General features: G+C 42.0%; 2 protein-coding genes across 8 annotated transcripts in view; one reads left to right on the top strand and one right to left on the bottom strand.

Moving 5' to 3' along the window:
- Window positions 1-478: 478 nt before the first annotated feature.
- Window positions 479-2047, top strand: SOD3 (superoxide dismutase 3). 2 transcript variants are annotated; one of them, XM_039541264.1, is made up of 2 exons: window positions 479-630; window positions 1105-2047. In XM_039541264.1, exon 2 carries the CDS (start codon window positions 1121-1123, stop codon window positions 1856-1858), a length of 738 nt encoding a protein of 245 aa, XP_039397198.1. In that variant the 5' UTR covers window positions 479-630; window positions 1105-1120; the 3' UTR covers window positions 1859-2047. The 2 variants fall into 2 exon arrangements, with proteins under 2 accessions (XP_039397198.1, XP_039397199.1); XM_039541265.1 differs by having other exon boundaries at window positions 504-630; window positions 1088-2047.
- Window positions 2048-6179: 4132 nt separating this feature from the next.
- The window catches only part of CCDC149 (coiled-coil domain containing 149), a 90124-nt gene continuing 71096 nt past the window's right edge, over window positions 6180-25207 (bottom strand). For all 6 annotated transcript variants that reach the window (XM_039542087.1, XM_039542090.1, XM_039542089.1 and 3 more), the window contains 4 exons: window positions 23583-23727; window positions 15628-15704; window positions 9289-9405; window positions 6180-7268 (listed from right to left, as the gene is read on the bottom strand). In XM_039542087.1, the coding sequence (XP_039398021.1) occupies window positions 6571-7268; window positions 9289-9405; window positions 15628-15704; window positions 23583-23727 (1037 nt within the window). In that variant the 3' untranslated portion in view covers window positions 6180-6570. The remainder of the gene's footprint in view (window positions 7269-9288; window positions 9406-15627; window positions 15705-23582; window positions 23728-25207) is intronic.

Genomic DNA, 25207 nt, shown 5'->3' with positions numbered 1-25207 from the left:
CGGCAACCTGCACTCACTCCCTCCTCTCCCCGCCAGCCCTCAGGACCCCTGGTTGAGAACTGCTGCTTTAAGCTCTAGTTGTGCCTTTCAGATTCTGTAATCCCAGCAGCTCTGTGTGTGTCCATGTAAATCATGTCCTCATATTAAAGCAGCAGCTAACATTATTGCTAATAAAATAAAATGCAGCATCTAACAAAATCTGTGACAAAATGATAGATTTAAGTGGAAGAACTATCTAAACAAAGATGACTGTACCCTGATAAAATTCTCCTCCCCTCACCACTCATATTCTTTAAATATACACATGAAATCATGAAAGGAAAGATTAATTTAAAAGCTTGGTAACCAATTTTTTTTGGAAAGTCAGGGAGGTCTCAGAGCTGTACGGACTCTGGAAAAGGAGACAGGCTGTTTATCCTTTCTAAAAAGTTACTAGTTTCATTTTTTCCTCCTCTCTTCCCAGAGTTCTACTGGCCACTCCCATGAACTAGTGTTACCCAACTTTTACATAAACACGCAGCTCATAAGCCTCAACTGCAGAGAGGTCTGGAATTCGGGCTGATCACTACTCGTTTGCAAAAGCAGAGACTGCAACCCACTGTGAAGAGCTTTTGGAAAATCTTTGAAAAGGTAGGCAACATTGGGATTGTTTTTAACAATCAGTTGGCTGCAAACATGTAGCCCATAAGAAGTCTCCTGGCAGATTTTCCTTGTGGGGTTTGATTTAGGGAAAAAAATCCCAATATTAATTCAAAAATTGAATAAAGTTTTAGATTTGATTTCTTCAAGAAGGAAGATATTGCACACCTGCTCTGCACTCTAGATTGCTGATATTTTTACAGGCATAGTTGGTAGTTTATGTATGTTTAAAAACTGCATATGAAGAGAGCGTTCTAGATTAGTCAGATGATTAATCACTGTAGAGAGATTTAGAAATAAGCCGAGTGTGTTGTGACCACACGGTTCAACTGTTTTGCTTGGTAATATTAAAAGCTAATGATGTGCCTGTCCCTTTCACCATAATGGGTTACTCTTCCTACCACATAGAATAAAAAATCATGGAACTTTTTCCCTTGCCTCTTTGTAGCCTTTTGTATTTTGCAGGTTGGGAATTGCAAACATGTTTCTGTTCCTTTACCTGGTCATCAACCTGGGCCTCTCTGCATCTGGTGTTGTGAGGGGAGAAGGTGAGGCTGATTCCAACAGAGACAGCCCACTTCAAGACATACAGAAAAAAGTGAATGACCTGTGGCAGAATTTACTCTACCCACAGTTCATCAATGAGACGACTAACCAGCTAGGTTATGCCACTTGTGAAGTGAAGCCCAGCTCCAATCTAGATGCTGACAAGCCACAGGTGACAGGCCGAGTCTTGTTCAGACAGTCCTACCCAAATGGAAAACTAGAAGCTCTCTTTGACTTGAATGGGTTTCCATCAGGCAGCAATCAGTCTGGCAGAGCTATTCACATCCATGAGCTCGGAGACCTCAGCAACAGCTGTGACTCTACTGGGGGGCACTATAACCCTTTCAACGTGAACCACCCTCGCCATCCAGGGGATTTTGGCAACTTCTACTCTAAAGAAGGCAAAATTAGAAAACACAAGCCAAATCTGCTTGCCACTCTGTTTGGCCCTTACTCCATCATGGGGAGATCCATTGTGATCCATGAGCAGGAAGATGACATGGGCAAAGGTAACAATAAAGCCAGTTTGGAGAATGGGAACGCTGGCAGACGTCTAGCTTGCTGTGTCATTGGGATATGCAACAAGAACTTATGGGAGAAAAAGCTTCCTGACATTACAGAGAGGAGGAAGAAGAGGATCACAAATGAGCACAAAACAACCAAGCCTAACTAAAGACCAACACGCCATCTATTGCCTAGGCAGCACAGAATAGATATAGTCCATGTAACTGATCTCAGAGACATGGGAAAGGTTTCCCGTTTCCATTGAGTCTCTGTCTTGCTGCTCTCTAAGAAACGCATATTGCTCTATAGATTTTTTTCCCTGCTGTAAGCAGATTAATAAAAAACAGCATCAACTCAACTTTGCAATGCAGTTTTTTTTTAAACTTAAAACTCCCATTTATTCAGCTCAAAAGTTTAGTGCAACATGGTAAGACTAGCAAAATATTTAGTTTATGAAATTTGGAAAAAGCTTGTCCATTCTAATGGATCTCTTGAGCGATCACAAGCTGAGGTACAAAGAAAAGGACAAATTAATGAAAAACTGCTTTTGGCTAAGATGCTCTGCAGTGTTTTTCTACATATCTGAAAAGTATAAAGATTTCTGTAACTTGAATGGCTTTGTGTGGTAGCCTGGTAGAGCTAGATAATAGCCTTCTCCTCAGATTCAGAGAGAGTATAGACATTATTTCTATTTTTAACTTCTGATCCATTATACTATTCTACTTATATTTGCAGGTTTTATTCTCCAACATGTATAAGCTTAACTGGTTTGAGTTATCCATACGCCGTACCCGAGTCACATTGTTTACATTTGAAAGTAGACTTACAAGAACTGTTCTGTTTTTTTTTTTTTTTTTTTAAATAGTAAGTAGCCTGGAAATGTTTGGAGAGCTTACTACCAAATAACACATCAGGTAAAATTGTGTAATGCTGTTCACACAATGTAGATACATTAAAAAATATATAGTATTTTGAAGGCAAGAATACATAGTGTGATCTTCCATACCCACACAAATATAGCAAATTAGTCTGTTCAGATTGCAAGGAATAAGTGACGGTAGAAAAGACTTTCAATTTAGATTGTTTTATACAAACTGAAGAAAGTTATTGAATAAAATCTTTATATTCCTTGTTTTATAAAAAAGAAAGTATGACCACAATTTAATACATGACCCACTGATAAAACACTAAGGCATAATTAACGTTCCTCCCATATTAATAAGGGAGAAGATAAAAGACAAAATAAATCTGGAAATTTGTCTTTATTCCAGGAGTCAAAATATATATAGTTGTCATGTTGCATGGTGTCTGTAGATTGCAACCAAGGAAAGGCTTGCAAATAAAAGCTATACCTTTCTTTAAATAAAACTCTAAAACAGCAACTGGTAAAAAAAAATCCAATCTTAAAAATTAATCTCAGTTAAGATTCTAAAATACATTCCTGAGCTCATGTGGATTAAAGAAATTCTAATTTCTTTATTATACAAGTTGCTCTATGCATAAAAATAGTCTCACTTAGAAAGGAAGCAGTGCTTTAAAAGATGATTCTTAATCTGTCATTTTCACAAACTTACGTTTTAAAGATTCAGTGAACACCTTTTCTGAAATAGGTTTAATTAAGGGTCTTGTGTCTTCTTTATTCCATTTCTCCCAGTTAAGACATGTATTTGCTGCTGGGCTCCAGTACAAGTTCATTGTCATTCAAAAGGGTATAGAATAAGGGAAGTCATCTGGTCTGATTATGAAACAGCATTCTTAAAAATCAGTTTTTGAAATGTTGCATTTGAAGCTACCACTCTGTCTCCCGCCCTCCCACATTAGTGATCAAGTTTACGTTTGGGTATGCCTGTCAGAGCATGGTTTAAAGTCCTACAGAGACAGCATGTAGGTCTCAACAGAGAAGGCCTGATTCTTCTCTCAGCTGGTGTAAATCAGAAATAATTTCAGTAAAGACAACAGTTCTACTAGTGTAATAGCAGTACCAGTAAAAGGAAAATAACCCCCCCAACATTCAGAGTCAATTGTAATTTTATTGCAGCAAACAAATCTTACTTTAAGAGTGGTTTGGTGCTGTATTGAAGCTTCATGTCTCAGCCTGTACAGGCTCAAGTCCCAAGGATGAAGACTAAGAGCACAGCTGGGAGGATGCACAGTCCCCTGCGTGGAAAAGGGAACAAACTGCCTTGCACTGGACTCCCTGTAGACAGGGCAATGATGTGGTACTGAAGTGAGGTCTGCAGGGAGCCTCCTAGCCAGAGTCTGCCAGCCAGTGGTTGCAAGGATACAGAAGAGGAATTTAGGTGGGGAGGAACCACCAATAAAAGGATCTAATTTACAGGAGGTTTTTCAAAGAGCAGCCTGCCAGCCATATCAGAACAGAAACAAGACAGTTTTATGTGCTAAAGACACCTGTCAGCCTGAGTCTGCTCTGACTTGGCACCAGGTTTACACCATTACCATAATGATTTCAGTGGGGTTACTCCTAATTTAATGACTGATCCAAAGCCTATAGTAGTCAAGGAAAAGACTCCCATTGAGTTCAATGAGCTTTGCCTCAGGCCCCTACACCAATGTAGGGGAGAGGAGAATCAAGCACACACATAACCTTCAACATTTCAGAGTTAAGCTGTATATACAAACACTGACATTTAGGGATTTACAAAATAAATAAATAAATAAATAAATCAATCAAAGCCAGCCTCAATTCTGGCTGCATTTTTATTCAGAACTTCTCTAGCATTTAGCTTCAGAACGCCTCAGGCTGTGATGAAAGATGGAAAGGAACAAACACCTTGGAACAAACATTACAAGGAAGGTAATATTTTAAATATTACAAACCCCTGTAAAAATCTCTTCAATTATTTCAGTGCATGTCTATTTTTCTTCATGCTTGCCAATGCTGTCATAAATAACCGAGTCAATAATGTAATCCATTATTTTTCCATTAATAGCAACAGTCCCTCTTGGTCTTTGGGTTTTGAGGAACAAATATATCTGGGGCCAGGGAAGGAAGCTTAAACTTTTCAGTGCAGCATGCCCCCAAGGCATCTGAATTTGCAACAAACTGGTTCAAAGGGGGCTGTTGTTGATACCAGTGTGATGCAATGCCACCGTCTCTAAGTAGAAAGGAAGCATTTTAGAGGAGTGACGCAAGTATTCCTTTATTGCCTGCACACAACAACGAAAGAGCAGACAGCAGAGAAAGGGTTACATGCATGCCCCCTCTTAGGGGAATGCACAAAAACAAGAGGCAGGTCACATTTTTTTAGCCTCCCATCATTCATTATATTCAGATGTAACCATTACATATATTCTTTCTTCTGCCAAGCACAAACTGTTAATGGAATCAAAACACCTTTGATTATGGCAGCACCTGCTAGTTCAGTATCCATATAGAGACAAGTTTGTCAGTGCTGCTAATACAAACCCCGTTTTTCAGTAGCTGACAAGTGGGCTGTAAAAATCTGCAGCTGGCAGATATTTGTCAAACAAAGGCTCAAGCTGGGAGGGATTCTCCTTTTTATTAGTAGTAGTTTATTACATTTGGTTTAATTCTCTCTGATTGGTTTCAAGTTCTAGGAGTGAGAAATGAACATTTACAGACAATTAGGTCCCAAGCCAGCAGAAAAATTGCCTCCACGGCTGCTAGCCCATAGAAGCTCCACAGCTGCAGAGACTGTTCCCTATTCTAAAAAGAGGAGAGGAAGTGCCTCCCCAGCTCTAACAGCTGTGAACTCCAACATTAAGTATTCCCTTGCCACTGCCTTCCCGGGAGCAGAGTGGCACAACTCCATCACTAGAGAGCCGGGGACTTGCTCTGCACACCCCCGACTCTAACACCAGAAGGTTTTTCTTGCTGACTACGTATCAGCGTGGGAAGAATTTTAAAAGGGCGACTGGGGCCCAAAGAATAACCCCACCACTATCCAAAAGACTGGTGAGCTGGGGGAGGAAAGGAAGAGTTAGCTGCACTCCAGATTCACATTTTTGTTTTATACCTAATAAAAGTGGAGATTGAGTGGATCTAGGCCCATCTCCCACCAGGGGCCACACAGGTGACTCCAGCCCAAGGGGTAGGAACATAGTCCCAAGAACTGGCACTAGCAGCACACAATAGGAAGCTGGCCTATATACACACAAGTTCTCCTCCCCCTGGGCAGCTCTGCTATGCCCCCTAGGATGATTTTTTTACTTCCCTGGGGAACTTTCCCTCTACTAGAGCAGCTTTAGGAGCTTCAGCTGGAATGGGGCCTTAATACTTTGTGACATAAGTCCCCTGTGTTTTCTTGGGGTGAGTGGAGGAAGGAAAACTTCAGAGGAATGTAGAGGAGATATGGAGGTTTAAGAGATGGAAACTGTGCATGTGCAGGGACTACTTTTCAAAACCATTTTGCTTTTCAGTAGGGATCAAATGCTGCTATTCTAAATATGCACTTACAGCAAGTATGCACAGAGAGAATGCAAGTCTGGAAAAAATAAACAAAAGCCTGTTACCGTTAGATCCTTTTTAGTTTATCATTTCAAATTTTCATCTGCTGAAAATAGCCATTTGAAACCCTTAAAATACATACCAGTAGGCATTGTGCATTGGACAAGAACATACATGCTATGGAGACCCAGCTAGGACTTGACATGATAAAGGATAATGGTGAGTCTCTTGGCCCCATTTTTCTCAACTATGTCAGTCTCTCTAGAAACTTCAATCACTATAAACACCAGAGCCATCATTAACCCTGCCCCCCATCATTTTCAAGTTCTACCCATTTTATGTATTTACATTATTTTGGTTAAGCAGAGTCAATGTTAATAGAAAAAAACATCTTTTTAATGGACAAATGCTGACAGACCGACGTAAAAAACCCAATTCTATGGCAGATTAATTCAGTGACTATCCGTATTCATGGCAGTACAGCTTCCACTGTAAGAGGATGAAAGGGAGAAACTTGAGATCTTGGATTTCATACCACAAGCCATGCTGTTATCCAAATATTCAGAGCATTCAGCAGGATCAGATGATTTGTCACACTCAGGTTCAGGGGGACTACTGGAGATGTTGCTTAAGTCAGAGGTTGAAACAGTTAGTTCTCCACATCCTTCTGTGTCTTCAGTGTCCAGTGTGTTGCCATTTCCACCCTCTCTCTTATTTACATTTTCACATTCATTCTCTGAGGTTTCCTCATGGTCTTTCAGGACCCAATTTTCAGCTGCATGCTCATTCTTGGAGTTTGATGGCTCCACAGGGTCAAATGGGTCAGGGCTGGATAAGGGGGACTCTTCCTTGGATGAGCTGCTAAGTTCTGATTGGTCCATTGTACTCCGGCCCTCCGGTAGACTTTCTGTTCTGCTCCCTTCCAGTTCTGCAGCTGCCTGTTCTTCTGTCAATTTAATTATTTCACTTCCAAGACTGTTTATTTCTTCCTCCTCAGAAGGAACCTTGGGTAATGAGGGATGAAAAGGCTTAGTTTGGTTACTGTTATTTATGTTTGCTTGGGAATTGTTGTAGACCGTAGCAGCTTCCTCTGGAACTGTCAACTCTGTTGAAACAGCATAAATTTCATCTTCTTTTCCCTTCTGTTTTGCTAAGAGAGAAATGGGACAGCGTCATGCTAGTGTACATTATATGAATTTATATGCATGAGGCATTGACCAAGAAAGCCATGCAGAAGATGATCTAGCTAGTGAAATACTAGTGCCCCACCACCATGGTAAAAGATTGATCAGAGCGCAACTTAACTATCCCATTCTGGACTCACTTCAAAGAACAGAACCAATCAGAACATTGGGAAGTTCTTACTGGATAGGGTCTAGTTATTTCAGAGACAGCCTCTCTTACATAACTCTGACAGCAGTGATAAAGAGGGACATTATAGCGGATGGAGCCTAGGACAAAACTCTTTTTCCACGTAAAGGCCCAGGGTTGTAGAATTTCCGGCCACAAGAGATCAGTAATAGGCCAAGAAAATGCCACTTTTAAGCGTTAAGATCCATTTCTCTTTCCATAAGCCTTTCTCCAATAATGAAGTTATATAATTAACCCTGCAACATTTCACCTGAATAACATGCTTTGACAGCAGCATAAGACAAGGCAGGGGCAGAAAAAAAATATATTTTAACATTTTAAGTGTATCATTACAACAAAATCCAAACACTGAATATAAACGATACAAAAACAATTCAGAAAGAACACATTATGCAATTAAAGACAGCATCATAGTGCATCTGCACAAGGGGACCAAACTAGGTTGCACCACACGGGCCTCTGTTACTTGAGCTATCAGAGTAACTGACAGCAGTAGTAGATTGTCATCCTCACTGTGGACTACTAGAGGGGAATGTGTTTTGCAAGTATTTGCTTACAGTAGAGGAGTGGTGATCTTTGTCCTCAGAAACAGCTAAAACTGTTTTGGCTGAAATTTAAAAAACAAAAACAAAAAACCCTAAAAACAATTCAGGCTGAGACAGACACCCAGCATGGAAAATTTCAACCCAAATGGCTGGAGTTCAGCAAAGTTACATGCAAGTGAATGCAGGGTCTTATAATGGGAAGTGTTGTGCAACCTTCGTAGTAGGCAGTGCTACCAGCCCTGCACACAGTGACAAATAAGTTAATATAATGATATCAACTAAACACTTTCAAAGAGTCAAGATTTAATTAGAACCCAATGATTATTTAAAATGAAAATTACTATCTGTAAGTTATGTATATATTCAATGAAGAAGTGGTTAAATATGATTTAATTTTCTATTTTCAGCACAGTAAAAATCAGCTGATCAAGACAAAGTGATCAACTGCTGTCAATCATCTGGTAACATGGATAATAAAGTCAAAATGAAGCCACGATCTATTTAATTTGAGGAACTAATATCAAAGCATTTACAATGCTTCATGGCTGACTGAATAAGATCTGGGCATGCCAAAAATTTTATAGCCATTAAATAGCTTATCCAAATGCGATAGTCAAAAAAAAAAATCTATTCCCTGTCCACTAAGAAAAACTAAAGAAAAGTCGTGTTTTCATTAAAATATTAGCCTGCTCTTAGTATCAAATAGAGCTGAGCTGGACTTTTAAGGAAAGATCTTGGAGCCTGTGATTGGGAAAAGATTTTAACAAAATCCATGCATGAATATAAAAGAAGAATCAATTGCTCAACAGCAGGGGTTTATTTCAATTTGCCAGGCACAATCAGGAAGCCTTTCATCTGTAGATCAGGTCTAATGCAGGAGAGTGCTAAGCTAGTTCCATAGTCTGCTTTCCTACCATGCACTGTAAAGGGGAGAGGGGAGGAGAACAGGAGGGAGCCAGCTTTGCACAGGTACAATGTGTTGCTTTCCTATGGCATACAGCTATGTTGCAAAATTCCTTTGAGCTGCTAAAACCTGACCTCTAGCACTGTGCAAGTCACTATACAGTCATTTATCAGTCCCTCCATGCCTGTTCAAACTGAGATGATCCCCCACTTTGGTTATGATTGATTTACTTAATGTTTGTGATCACAGAATCTTTACCTTCTGCTATACTGGCATGAAACCTTGGCTTTTACTTTTCCTGTATTTGATAAGATGTGTAGTGTCGAACCATCTCTGTCCTACATGCTCACCTTCATGCCTCTGTGCTTGATTCTGTTGTGGCTTGTCAGCAAATGTTAGCAATGGCGATCTTGACCTCTGTAGAACAGGCAGGGTTGGGTCACTGAATGTTATAGTATCTTTTCCACCTGAAATGAAGAAAAGTATTGGAAAGATTCAGTAACTGATTGTAATGAGTGATCACCAAAGAGTCTGGTTTTGTTTAAAAACATCTTGCAATTTAACTGACTTTTTCTGCCCTTACCAAAAAAAAAAAGTAGAGTGATATGTAAAGTATCTCTTAAAATGATTTTTTCTGCAGAACAAAATACCAATGTACTGCAGCTGAAGTGCACTAGCCAAATACAAAAAGCAGACACTCATTTCTACTAACACTACTGGTTAAAGGGCAGTTCTCTAATTTGCTGAAAGACGACCAGCTGCTGCTGTATTCTGCTGTAATCAGATCATATTAGAAGTGATGCAGAAAGTATTATTTTTAGATTAAAGTGTTACACTAATGCAGAGATCATTTACATCTAGACTCTAGGAGCACACCACGCCAAAAAACATTTCACTCTGTCCTTTTACCCTCTACATTCAGCTTTCACTGCTGTACCCTCAATATTACAAATGCAATTTTGTACCCCATTTTTTATATAAATTGTATCCCCCAAAGGCTTATAGTATTAGTATAAATAATGAGATAGGCAGTAAACACAAACAGTAATATTGCAAGAAAAAGGAGGGCTTGGGGATTTTAATCCATGGACCAAAATCCATTTCTAAGAGGTTTGGTTCCATGTCAGAGCAAAAGGGTGTAATTTCCCAGTTCCACTGTGGATATAATTTTGCAAGTTTCTGTGAGGCCTATAGAACACTGCCAGCTAATAAATAAGGTCTAGACAGATGTTCTGCTCAGACTATTGCTACTGCTCTGCTTGTCTTCATTAAACAAATAAGATGACACGTTTGTATTACTAAATTTGTTTGAGTATACTCTGCATGTTGTCTTACATCAGTGTCAAAAGCTATGATTTTAAAGGGGGACTAGTGATTTTGGGGTCCTCAATTTTTGGGTGTCCAGTCTGTAAACACCTTATGGAGTCTGCTATTCAGGAAGTTCTGAGGACCCTCCCTTTAAGTCAGGTCCCTTACTTCAGATGTCAAGTTGGGATCCCAAAACGTCTTGTCGCTTTTGAAAAATGTGGCTGTAACCATGCTTCCACATGTCTGTTCAGTGTCTAACACAACAGAGATCTGACCTTGCTGGGGTCTGTGTGTTACAGTAATACACATAAAATAATAATGCTGGAGAAGTTTTGACTGGATCAAGATCAGAATTCCAACTTAAACATAATTTGCATTTGAACTCTGCATCTTCTATAGCAAATAATAAAATTATGGAGTTAGATAGCCGAGTGAGCGAAACTATAATGGAAAGGAAAGGGACAAGTTTTCAGCTGAAAACTGAAGGTGGGCAGCTGATGAGGCAGAACAAACCTAAGGGCTGTTCCAAATGGCACAAGCTGAAGGGGTCAAGGCTTTTCTCTACAACAGCGGTAACTGTATGGAGAGATGGGCAGGGCTAGATGAACAGAGGTGGTTGGGAGTAATGACATGAAAGGTTTATGACACAGGATGGAGCAGGTCTGTGGAGATATTTAAATAAACAGAACTGTCTCTTCCTAGACAGAATGGGAGCCAGCGGAGTTGTTTATTCTGAGCACCTTGCACAGCATATCAGATTCAGAAAAGTAAAGCCTGAGCTGGGATGCTTGTGGCTTCCAGTACAAACACCAAAGCAATTTGACTTCCAACCAGCTGTTACCCAGTAAACACATTCACTTTTATAACTTTTGCCATCCCCTTTGAAGCCAACTGGTTCCACAAAATAGTCAGATCATCATCATCATCTAAGCAATGCTGTCTGACCTGCCTAACGAGCCTTATTCATACATTAGACACAGGTATTTTTTGTAAAAGTCAAGGACAGGTCACAGGCTGTAAACAAAAATTCACAGGCCCGTGACCTGTCCATGACTTTTACTAAAAATACCTGCCCTAAGTAAAACTTGGGTGGGGTTGCTCTGGGGGTGTGCATGCCCCAGGGGTGCCGCGGGTGCTGGGGGAGGTGATCCAGGACCCCCCGCTTGTACTGGGGGAAAGGGGAGTCTGGTGGAGGCTTCCTACCTGGCTCTGCGTCCCTGCAGCTCCTAGGCAGCAAAGACAGGGGCCCAGGCAGGAGCTCCTCCGCTGCTCCCACCACAAGCGCCGGCTGCCGCAGGTCCCATTGTCTGGGAACCACAGCCAATGGGAGCTGCAGGGGCGGGGCCTGTGGGTGCCAGCAGTGTGCAGCGTGCAGACTGTGCTCCTCTACCGCCTAGGAGCTGCAGGGGGGCCCCACCCCAGGTAATCGTGTCGTCCCCCTCCTGTATCCTCCAGACCCTTGCCCCTAGCCCTAAGCCTCCTCCCACACATCCAAACTGCTGCTGCTGACCCAGGAAGCCGTGACTTCCGTGACAAACTCGCAGCCTTATTCATACATCGTAACAGTGATTCACGTCCTTGTAAGTTGGAGGTTTGAATACTGCTGCCCCATATTCTGTGAAGCATGGTACACGTGGGGCTAACAAACGTAATTTTGATTGAGTGCTTGGAACTAGCTCACTTCTGTATGTTATTCTTCTCCACATATAGCTGCTGGAAAGCACATCCTCAATTTCGGGAGCTTTTGGGGGAGGGGGAGGGATTTCTGGTTAAAAATGTACAGGGCTGAAAATAAGCAGGCAAACAAGAGAGCTATACATGACAACATAAGTTTGTTTCCTCCTTTCTTTAGAGGAATATGCTGTTCTCAAATGGAGTCTTGTAAATTCCGTCAAGTTTTCACCTCCCTTTAAATATCCGCTCAAAGAAGTTCAAACATAACTGCCTCAAAACTAAATACATCACTCCCTCTGGAGATAGGCCAGTTGAGGAGATGCATGTTTTAAGTGGGTGGCTGCTGAGTAACAAAAGCCATCTGGAGCATTTCCTGTGATCATACAAAGAAAAGCAAGAGAACTGTTCTTGGACTCAACTTAATCCTTTTGCGCTGGGAATTGGTTTTTGAGAGCACAATAGTTTATAAACCAATTGCTGATGTAAAGTGCCCAATTACACCAAAGTCTAAGAAGTGGGGTGACATACACATTTCTAATGCAACAATCACCATGGTATCTAGGCAACCAATAAAAGATTGAAATGCTACCAGGATACTGAAACCCCATCTTTGCTCTACCCTCAGCAGAGACAAACTTATGTAAATGAGATCAGAACAAATCCACCCCCAAGACCTCTCCCAACACAACCATGATCTCTCGTGACTGAACAATGAAACCATCAGCCAATAAGGGAGACTCTGAAATGTGAAAGAGAAATTTTGCAGGATTGAGACCCACTCACCCCTGACAAAAGACGACAACTGTGGACCTCACCACTTTCAAACACAAAATTCATTTATTTGATTTCGCTTTCCCAGTTTTTCTCCCCTACATGCAAGCCAACAAAAACCAACCAACTAAAGAACCTATAAACTATCAAACCATTTTTCCTACAGGCTGGCAAAGAGTGAATGTTAAGGCTATTTCTATTTGTAAATAGGTGGCATGGTGCTAGGCTAAGTAAATAGATAGTCTATTGCTGGCGATGTTTAGGAAGCAATACTCATTCTGCTTTTAGGAACCTGAAATTTATTCAACTAGAATGATGTGTCTGTTTCACAAGTATGATTCAAAGTCAGCTCTCACTGGCAAAGCTTTCCAATGACAAAAAGTTCAACTCACTGTAAATCAAGTGATGTTTTCTTCTGAGAATCATTCTTCTAGCATCAATCAGAGCAGGTGCTCTCACCCTTCACTCAAGCCAAAATTCTTATGATAGTTCTCACAGTACTGATAGGAGATGGTATTTTACAGAGCAGAGGCCAGTTGTAACCATCTGAAAAAGTGTTTGTGATCCCACTGGGTGTCACAAGACTCATATTTGATATCTCTGAGCTTGATCACACTTGGAAACAAAAGTGCAATCTTAATTTACTGCTTCTCTGGTTAAACAAAGAAATAAACCTCACTGTTTGATGCAAGTCACAATCTAGTGTAAAATTCAGTTACAACTATTGAGTATCATCCTTTATCATCATTTTTCCCAATTTAAAAGAATTGTCTTGTGCAGTAGTCTCTATTTCCCTTGTGGACATCTAACTCACTCACTTGAACATCTTAATCTGACAAACATAAAAATGTTCAGATAACATTTCCATTTATTTACATGTTGTGACAATATTTAACGCACTGCTAAAATTAGTTACTAAAAATATACATGTCAAGTAGAACCTACTCCCAAATCCCACTGAGACATTGTAGCTCAGGCCTTCAGGCAGCAAAAGAAAGGAAGAAAAGAGACAGTTATTGTATTAATATTAATTGGATGTCTTACCTAAATAGACTAACAATGGAGCAAGCTCTCAGCATTTCATTTATTCTACTTTTTATTTATTTTTATACATTTCTGCAAAGACCAAACATTGCATTTATTAACTATGAATTTCACTGAACAACATTTTTTAAACAAAGTAGAATGCCAATATGTTAAATACCCAGGCAACATTAAATTTCAATTAGAATGTAAAACTTTATTAGTGTGACTCAAGATAATTATTTTATCTGCATCTTGCATTAAGAGGATTTGAGTTAAAACTAACATCAGGAGTGGAACTGGAGAGATTTGTCACTAGGACTCTTCAGATACATTGCTAAATATCAGCTGTTTTTTGGTGAGGTTAGACCTAAATGATATAGCTTATAACACCTGGAACCTTGTCTACATTAGTGTAGGTACCTCTAATGGTAGCAATGGGAAATTGTTACCACAAACATAACTTAGTGGTGTGAACATCAAGAAGAAAGATGATTAAAGGAGAAACAATTAGGTGTAATGAGAGAAAAATAACCAAAAATGAACGTAATCCAAACAATGCACCTTTCACTAAAATTAATAAATAAAACATGTTGAAAAAAACCTGGCTCCAATATCTTAAGTTGTATGATTTTATATTAACATTTAAATCAGATTGTTAATATTTTTCAGCTACAACCCACAGTGATAGTTCGACTGTTTCTTGCATTCGCCAAAGGGTATTTTTCTGCTATCTACTATATTCTGATTAAAAATGTGTGTAAATCCAGCATTTTCACAAGTGACTAGTGATTTTGGGTTTCTAACTTGACACACTTTAAACTGGATTTTCCCAAAAAGTGTTGAACATTCATCTTTTCAAAATCACTAGCCACTGAAACTTGGCTATATTTTTAACAAGTTTCTCACAAAGTGTACATTGAAATCCTCATATGGAAACAGACAACCAAACACTTAATAATGCAAGGGATCTCCCAAAACTGAGTGATGGGCCAATAAAATAGCAGATAAAATTCAACGTTGATAAATGCAAAGTAATGCGCATTGGAAAACATAATCCCAACTATACATACAAAATGATGGAGTCTAAATTGATATCGCTCAAAAAAAAAAAGATATTGGAGTCATCATGCACAGTTCTCTGAAAACACCTGCTCAATGTTCAGTGGCAGGCAAAAAAGAAAAGGGTCATCAAATGTTTGGAACCATTAGAAAAGGGATAGATAAGACAGAAAATATTGATGCATCTATATAAATCCATGGTACACCCACACCTTGAATACTGCATAGAGTTCTGGTTGCCCCAGCTCTAAAGAGATATATTAGAACTGAACGAAGTACAAAGAAAGGCAACAAATATTATTAGGGGGATGGAACAGCTTTCCATATGAAAGATTAACAAAAGACTGGGACTGTTCAGCTTAGAAAAGAGACTATTATGGGGTACGACAGAGATCTATAAAATCACAAATGGCATGAAGAAAGTTATTTACCCCTGCACGTAACAGAAGCAGCAAGGGTAACTCAATGAAATCAATAGGTAGCAGGTTTAAAAATCAACAAAAGGAAGTACTTCTTCACACAACACACAGTCAACTTGCGGAACTCATTGACAGGGGATGGGTTCAAAAAGAGAATTAGATAAGTTCATGGAGGTTAGGTCCATTAATGGCTATTAGCCAAGATGGTCAGGGATGCAACCCCATGCTCTGAGTATCCCCAGCCCTCTGACTGCCAGAAGTTGGGATTGGACAACTGGGAATAGATCACTCAATAATCGCCAGTTTCTGTTCATTCCCTCTGAAGGATCTGGCATTGACCACTGAAGGAAGACACGATACTGGGCTAGATGGACCACTGGTCTGACCCAGAATGGCCATTTTTATGTTATGTTTTTCTGAATTTCTACAAACCTGGAAGACTCCACAAACCAGAAATTTCCAAAGTTCTCAACTTCTTCTCCAATTCTGCCACCCGATTACCTAGAATTCTGAAAAAAGAACATGACATATCAGCTGAGAAAGAGAAGACTCATTGTCACAGGAATTTATTCCACCCACAGGTGTTTGCATGGTTGTGGATACACTCTCCACAGTCACAGCACATACATATTAACTTGTTTATCTTTTGTTTCACTAACAGTGATGGGCAACCCCTGTAAAAGTTCAGATTTAACAATATTTGGATGCTTACCTGTGCCTCTCCCAAAACAGAAGTCCCAAATACATTTCCAGTACATCTTAGATTTACTATGAAAGAAATACTGTGAGGGAACATTTATGATAAATATCAGGACAGGAGTGAAGTGAATGGGGACGGGGTAGTAATACAAGCCCATCAACTGAGATACTTAGCCCCAAAGGGTGTGTCTACACTAGAATAAAACACCCACAGCTGGCCTGGGTCAGCTGACTTGGGCTCCTTGGGCTCAGGCTGCAATGCTATAGAATTACAGTGTAAACAAATCGGGCCTTGGGCTGTCTATACTGCTATTTTATAGCCCTGCAGCCTGAGTCAGTCAACAGGGGCCAGCCACGTCTATTTTACTGCAGTATAGACATACCAAGAGTGACAACACATTAGGTCATGTGCCAGTGGGAGCATTCATGCCCTGGCACAGGCACACACGCAGTGACCAAACTGTTTTCTCATCTCTAACTTCAATGAAATCTGAGCCAATCAGCATTTTTATTTTATACATTTCCTTCCTAGTTAACTTTGAGACTCACTCTTAATGGTCTCCCTGGGTGCCCAGTGATCAGAGGCACCGACTCTGTGGGTGCTCTGGAGCAGGAGCACCCACGGGGAAAAATTGGTGGGTGCTCAGGACGCACCAGAAGCCAAACTCCCCGCCCCACCCCCTTGCCCCAGCTCACCTTCACCTCTGCTTCCTCCCCTGAGTGCGCCGTGCCCTCGCTTTTCCCCCTAGTTCCCAGTGCTTGCCCAAGTGCTGAGAGGAAGGAGGGGGACAGGGTGCGCTCAGGAAAGAGGTGGGGCCAGGGCGGGGATTTGGGGAAGGAGTCCAATGGGGCAGGGAGGGGGCAGAGTTGGGGCGGGGACTTTGGAGATGGGGTTGGAATGGGGACAGGGCAGGGGCGGAGTCGGGGGGGCCAGGGTCGGTGATGGTGGGGGGGTTGAACACCCACCGGCGCCAGGAAAAGTTGGCACCTATGCCAGTGATTACATTTGCAAGGCAGACAGCAGCTTCCAACAAGCTCTTGGGGGGGCGGGGGGAAGGGGAACACACCACGATTGCTCAGGAGGGTGGGAAGAGCCTTCATATACAGTATGTGCAAGTTCAGCACAGGAGCAAGTGCTGCAGAGGTGGGGCATACTGCTAAAGGCAAGGAGTCACAGTTTGATCTCTGAGTCATTGTTAACAGCAGAAGAGACTCCTTGGCATGATGGTCTCCCCTCCTCTCCAGGCAGTTTGGCCAGGGAAGGGGAGGGAGGTGCATTCGTAGCAGGGATGGGGGCTGCTAGAGATACTATCAACATATCAAAAGAGCCACCACGACCCAGGTTTGTGCCACTGCCCGTTTTGTTTTAAACCTGCTGCCTATTAATTTCATTGGAGACCCCTACTTCTTGTGTTAAGTGAAGACGTAAATCACAGTTCCTTATTCACTTTTCTCTGCACCATTCATGATCTTATAGATTTCTATCATATTCCACCCACAATTGTCTCTTTTTTAAGCTGAACAGTACCAACCTTTTTAATCTCGCCTCATATGGAAATTGTTCCACAACCTTAATAATTTTTGTTGCTCTTCTCTGTACCTTTTGATTTCCTAATATGTTTTTTGAGATGGGGCTAATAGAACTGCTGTATACAAGATGAGGGTGTACCATGGATTTATATAGTGGCATTAAGATATTTACCATTTTATTATCTATCCTATTCCTAATGGTTGCTAACATTGTTAGGCTTTTTTTTGACTGCCAATGCACACTGAGCAGATGTTTTCACAAAACTGTCCGCGATGATTCCAAGATCTCTTTCTTGCGTGGCAACATCTAATTCAGACCCCATCATTTTGTGTGTATACTTGGGATTATGTTTTCCAATGTGCGTTACTTTGCATTTATCAACATAACATGTGAGATGAAATTCAGTTGCCCAGTTTCATGAGGCTTGTAATGGGGTGGTCACCCCACTCCTGTCTGAAGGGGATAAAGCAGCCCTGGAGAGGGCTGCAGCAGGGGAAAGCGAGGCTGATTGGGAAAGCAGCCACAGCTGTGGTCAGCTTAGTCAGGGCCCAGCTGGCCCTTATAAAAGGGCTGTGGCCAGAAGCTAAAAACAGACACACTCTCTCTAGCTCCCTAGAGAGAGAAGGACCTGGCTGCCTGGGAAGCTGAGGAGGGTACCTAGGGTGGAGCAGTGCTGGGGAAGGGCAGAGGGAGCTCCAGCCTAGCAAAGCCCCCAGGCTGCAGGCTGAGTTAAGAGCCCACAAAGGGTACTGGCACTGCAGAGGGGCAGCCCAGAGATAAGCAGAGGCAGCTGGTCCAATCCCCCTTGCCAATGATGAGTGGTTTACAAACTGCAGTTTGCTCCAGGGAGCAGGGGTTAGATGATGACTGGCAGTAGCCACTGAGGCAAGGTGGGGATAGGGGGGTTGGGGGTTCCCCTGGGAGGGGAGACCCAGAGTGAAGGGGTGCTGCGGTGGGCAGAACCCCTGAGCAAAGGGCACCGGGGTCTGGGAGGGACACGGGGGCCAGCAGCAGGTGAGACATCAGCTAGCCTGCAGAGGGCGCTCTGGAGGCTGGAGTGCTAATTCCCTGGACAACCAGCAGGAGTCATCGCCCTGCCACAAGGCTCCTTTGCAACTCTTCACTGTCTGCCTTGGACTTATCAAGTAATTTTGTATCATTTGCAAATTTTGCCATCTCACTATTTACCCCTTTTTCCAGATAATTTATGAATGTTTAACAGCACAGGTCCCATACAGATCCCTGGGGGACACTGCTATTTACCTCTCTCTACTCTGAAAACTGACTATTTATTCCTATCCTTCGTTTCCTTTCTTTTAATCAATTATCGATCCCAGAGAGGACCTTCTCTCTTATCCCATGGCTACTTACTTTGCTTAAGAGCCTTTGGTGAGGGACCTCTCAAAGGCTTTCTGAATGTTCAAGCATATCCACTGGATCACCCTTACCCACATGCTTGTTGACTCTCAAATAATTCTAAAAGATTGGTGAGGCATGATTTCCCTTTACATAAAGCCATGCTGACTCTTCCCCAACAAATTGTGTTCATCTGTGTGTCTGATAATTCTGTTCTTTACTACAGTTTGCCTGGTACTGAAGTTAGGCTTACTGGCCTGTAATTGCCAGGATTGCCTCTGGAGACTTTTTAAAAATTGAGGTCACATTAGCTACCCTCCAGTCATCTATCACAGAAGCTGATTTAAGTGATAGGTTACATACCATAGTAAATAGTTCTCTAATTTTATATTTGAATTCCATTATAACTCTTGGGTGAATATCATCTGGCCCTGGTGACTTATTGCTGTTTAATTTATCAATTTGCTCCAAAACATGCTGTACTGACACCTCAATCTGGAAGAATTCCTCAGGTTTGTCACTGAAAGAATGGCTCAGGTGTGGGAATCTTCCTTGCATCCTGTGTAATGAAGACTGATCCAAATAATTCATTTAGCTTCTTCGCAATGGCCTTTTCTTCCTTGAGTGCTCCTTTGATGGTCCAGTGGACCCACTGATTGTTTAGTGGGCTTCCTATTTCTGCTTTAATTCTTTTGCTAGCTACTCTTCAAATTCTTTCTTGGCCTGACTCATAATATTTTTACACTTGACTTGCCAGATTTTATGCTCATTTCCATTTTCCTCAGCTGGATTTGACTTCCAATTTTTAAAAGAGGTCTTTTTGGGCTGGTCTACACTAAGGGGAAAAATCGATATAAGATACGCAACTTCAGCTACTTGAATAACGTAGCTGAAGTCGAAGTATCTTATATCGATAACTTACCCGTCCTCACGGCGCGGGATCGATGTCCGGGGCTCTCCATGTCGACGCCGCCACCGCCGTTCGTGGCGGTGGAGTTCCGGAATCGATAGAAGCGCGTTCGGGGATCGATATATCGCGTCTAGATGAGACGCGATATATCAATCCCTGAAAAATCGATCGCTACCCGCCGATACGGCGGGTAGTGTAGACGTAGTCTTTGTCTCTAACCACTTCTTTTACACGGTTTAGCCACTATGACACTTTTTTGGGCCTCAGTTCTTTTTAATTTGGGGTAGACATTTGGTTTGACCCTCTATTATGGTGTTTTTAAAATGCTTCCCTGCAGCTTGCAGGCATTTCACTCTTGTGACTGTTCCTTTTAGTTTTTGTTTAACTAGCTTTCTCATTTTTTTGCGTAGTTCCTCTTTTAGAAGTTAAATGCTATTGTGCTGGGCTTAGTATTCCCCCCCAAAAAGGATGTTAAATTTAATCACATTATGGTTGCTACTACCAAGCGGTTCAGCTACATCCATCTCTTGGACCAGAGCTTGTACTCTATTTGTCAGTTCCAGGATCAGCTGCTCCAAGAAGCAGTCATTAAAAGTGTCTGTTTGCATCCCATTCTGAGGTGACATGTACCCAGTGAACATGAGGATAGCTGAAATCCACCATTATTATTAATTTTTCTATTTTATAGACTCTCTAATCTCCCTGAGAATTTCACAATCATGATCACCATCCTTGGTCAGTAGTATATCCCTATTGCTATATTCTTATTATTCAAGCCTGGAGTTTCAATCCACAGAGATTCTATGGTACAGTTTGATTCAATTAAGATTTTTGCTATTTTTGACTCTGTTTTGCCACTTTTCCACTAGCACAACCTACTCTGACATTCCTATATATTTTGTACCTGGTATTATAGTGTCCTATTGATTATCATTCCACCAAGTTTCTCTGATGCCTCTTAGCTCAATAACCTCAATTAATACCAGGTACTCAAGTTCACACATCTTAGTATTTAGACTTCTAGCATTTGTACACAAGCACTTATAACATTTGTCAATATTTATTGTCTGCCTTCATGAGATATAATTGAATGGGACTCTTTCATTTGACTGTTCTCTTTAGTTCCTCCCTGTACTTTATCAAATTCTATCCTCTCCTCTTTACTAAGCTACAGAGAATTCCTGTTAATACAGCCTCTGCTAAGGGATGTCTGTCTGAATCGTGTGTTCCTCTGCACCTACTGGCTTTCCCCAGCCCTTAGTTTAAAAACTCCTCTACCACCTTTCTAATTTTACATGCCAGCAATCTGTTTGGTTTAGGTGGAGCCCATCCTTCCTGTATAGACTCCTCCTTTCCCAAAAGGTTCCCTAATTCCTAATAAATCCCTTCTCTCTACACCATTGTCTCATCCACACATTGAGATCCTACGGTTCTGCTTAACTGGCTTTGTGCATTTCAAAGAATGCTACCATGGAAGTCTTGCACTTTAACCTCTTACCTAGCAGCTTAAATTTGGCCTCCAGAACCTGTCTCCTACCTTTCTTTATGTCATTGGTACCTACATGTACTACGACCATCGGCTCCTCCCCAGCACTGCACATAAGTCTGTCTAGATGTCTCAAGAGATCTGTCACCTCTGCACCAGGCAGGCAATTCACCATGCGGTTCTCCTGGTCATCTCCTGGTCAAGGATGAGAATCATTTAGGGATATGGGATCATTTCTCTTCACTCCAGTTTTATGTTCTCCTTCCCAAAGACATTCATCCTCAACAGCATAGAGGCTGTTAGACTGGGAGCGGGACTGCTCGACTGTGTCCCGGAAAGTCTCAGCTATGTATCTCTGTCCCCCTTAGCCCATCCAGTTCAGCCACTCTCAGCTCAAGAGCCTGTATTCAGTCTCTGAGGGCCATGACATATGTGCACTCAGTGCACACATATGCCACCTGTCCACAAAGCAGGTAATCATCCATGCTGCATCCAGTGCATCAAACTGGATATCCCCCCATTCTGCTGCTGGACCTGTGCCAGCATTATAGTTACTCCTGCAGCTTCTCAACCCCCCCACCCCCTCCAAACCCAGGGATGTATTTATTAACCTAAGTTTAGAGAATGTTAATCAGGTGTATCTGGCTCTATTGTTCCCTTGCAAAACTCCAGTTAGCTGCTCCTGTTCACTAGCTTCTCTGGTCTTTATGGAACTGGCTTTTTAAACCAGTTAAACCAGGAGGCAGGGATACTCAAGGGTAAGAGTTAAAGGATGCTCAAGGGATTAGAGATCAAAGCCTCCTTAAAAAGCTCTCAGCCCTGCATTTCAACAGCAAGTGGCAAAGGAATGTAGGCTAGTGGCCTAATGTCTTATCTAATTGAAAGCTATTATGACCGTGTTGCTGCTGCTGTTACATAAAAGCACACCATCACTGGTAAATCGAAAAATTATTGTGTCCTAGCCTTCAAATGGTGAAGATGGGTTTGGACTTTGGGAATGGGTTAATTCATTGGGTGGAGACAAATGAGTAGACACCGATTCACGATAGAGTAGGAAAGACTTTTTATTTATAATATGCGCATAGTTCATCTTATTGCCTTTGACAAAAAATGGATTAGCAGCAAAAACAGCAGCAAAGCTCACAGCCCTGTTCAGAATGCAGTAAAGACAACTCTGTGTTCCAAATCTCCAGCCAAATGATGTTTTTGTCTGCTGTTTCCAACTGTTGTGTGTATATCCCATTGCAAACACTTTAAATCCCTATTGTACCAACATGTGTTTGGCAAGTCACTCAAAAAACACTGATTTCACCTGGCTGGAGTGTGGGGAAGTGGGTCTGTTATCACATCCCCATCTCTGTACTAATCACTAATCCATCTCCGCTTGTCCTTCCTAACAAAGATGAAGCCATTTTAATCCATAATATTTTAAAAGAACTCCTTCCAGTGAAACAGGTTAGCAACTGATATCTACAGTTCTTATTCATGAGCACTCAGTACAGTTGTAAAGACTGATTAGTGAAGGCAATATTAAAATAGCCTATTTTCATTTCTTTCCCATTTGTGAGACAGCTAGGTTGAAAGGTGCCTGGATTTCTCCTCAGATTCCCTAGTACTGATGTGACATTAGCCTCCCTTCAGCTCAACAGACCCTTGCTTCATCCAAAGCATTTAAATACGCCTACAGACTGTTCCTCCGTTTTTGTTGCCAATTCTAAGAATTATGCTATGGATTCTGCCTAAGTATTAGAGTTATCAATTTTCAAAATGAATCATCTATTCTAGTGCAATCCAGTTTCCTTTAGTATTTCGTCTTCCTTTCATGAAAGATATCTGCCTGTTTGTGGCATCTGGTCCTGATGTGCCTTTGAGAAGCCTGAATTACCTCTGATTACCACTAGTGAGTCAGTGCTGCTAAAAGGCTAAACACAATCAAGAAATGCTTCCTTTCTAGTTCCCACTTTCTCATGTTGCATAAGGACACAGTCCAATATCTTAAACTGTGTCAAAAGACAGTTCTATATTCTCATGCTGGCTGCTATAGAAAATCCCAAGTATGTGAGATAGCAATAGTTAAGATTACTGTCCAACATAAATAAATGTATTAAATCACAAAACAGAATAGGAATCATACAGTAGTGTTACAATCCAACAATTTATGCCTCATAAGACCAATCTGCAAGTTGCTATATTATGGATGGTCATGGCTGTGGCTAAGCAACTCTATTCCAAACCTACGACAATGACATTTCACGTAAGAGGAGTACAAGATACCTGACCTTCCTTCCCTTTCCTGTTTTTAACTTCCCATTTTCTAGACAAGAGCTCAAACATCAAATGCTAGTTTAAAAAGTGTTTTGAACACCTGTGTTGGTTTCCCCCAAATTCCAAATCATACTACTTACTTGTTGGTTTGCCTTTGGTGTTGTATGACCATATTTTTCTCATGGATAGTCTCCAGCAAAGCAGTAGCCAAAGATTTGAGATCTGAAATGGACTGTGGCGTGGCTGGTAGGCTACAACCATGGTCCTCCGATAACAACTCTTGGACTAAAATGTTATAACAAAAATGAGTATTACCTTTATGCAGACAGAAATGTGACACAAATACTCAGTCAGACTTACAAAGCAAATCCGCCTTTGTTTCATTACTTAGCTGAATGTAGATTTATTCAAACCAACCAGCAAAACAAACCCAGACATATAATACTCAGTCATAAAAAATGGTGGCTGTTTGAGCTGATCATTGTCCCACAGCAATTGCCAGCACAAACATAGGTAGACCATTTTCTGCTTAGCTAATATTTCTTTTGGAAAGAACAGATTTCTATTCAGTTGGAAAGAGCCTCATTTTTCTATCCTATGATCTCCTGCCACTGGCAGGACAGAAATATTTTTCTTCAGTCCACCTGAAAAAACCATGCCCACAAAGGTTTCATGTTTAGAACTACCGATTCCCTAAGGTTGTTTGAGATTGATGTGACACACATTAATTGTGTCACACATGAGCCTATAAGAAACTTCCTCCGCAATAAGAAAGCCTGTGGACTCATTAACCTTGCTCAGCAAGTCCACTAGCATGATCACATTTGGTCATCTGCTGTGGCTAGAAACTGTACAAATGTATGGCGAAGAGGACATTAACCAAGGGTGACCAACCTGTGGCTCCGGAGCCACATATGGCTCTTCAGAAGTTAATATGCGATTCCTTGCATAGGCACCAACTCTGGGGCTGGAGCTACAGGTGCCAACTTTCTAGTGCGCTACAGGGTGCTCACTGCTCAACCCCTGGCTCTGCCCCAGGTCCCGGCCCCACTCCACTCCTTCCCCCAAGGCCCCTGTTAGGGGGGCAGCAACCGCTATGGGGGGAGTGGGGCAGGGCCCACTCCCCCACTGAGCACAAGTGGCGCCTTGTCAATTTCTTGGCTCCTTTTTAATTTTTACTCACCCAGCAGCACTCTGGGTCTTCGGTGGCAGGCCCTCACTCGCTCCGGGTGTCTTCGGCAGCACTGAAGGACCCAAACGCTGAAATGCCACCGAAGACCCACGTACCACGTGAAGGTAGCGCCGCCAAGGTGCCACCGAAGACCCAGAGTGCTGCCAGGTGAGTAAAGGCACCGCAGCAGGTGGCACCTTTTTTTTTTTTATTTTTGATCGCGCCCTGTTCCCTCCACCTGGCTACACCACTGCCCCCGCCCCTTCCCCTGAGTCTGCCGCGCCCTTGTGCCTCCTCCTCCCCCTCCCGAGCCTCCTGCACATCACAAAACAGCTGATCGCGATGGGCGGGAGGCGCAGGGATGGAGGGTTAGGTGCTGATCGGCAGTGCTGCTGGCGGGTGGGAGACACTGGGGGCGGGAGCTGATGAGGGGCTGCTGACGTGTTACTGTGGCTCTTTGGAAATGCACACTGGTAAATTCTGGCTCCTTCTCAGGCTGGCCACCCCTGACATAAATGGAGCAGTCAGTGCTGACGAACTTCATGAGTTTCAACCTGTCATGACAAGTACTGCTGGTTTGGTATGTGCCTGTGT

Source organism: Mauremys reevesii, linkage group 5 (genome assembly GCF_016161935.1).
Source record: "Mauremys reevesii isolate NIE-2019 linkage group 5, ASM1616193v1, whole genome shotgun sequence".
NCBI classification, from domain to species: Eukaryota; Metazoa; Chordata; order Testudines; family Geoemydidae; genus Mauremys; species Mauremys reevesii.
This window is presented reverse-complemented; position numbering and strand designations above follow the sequence as displayed.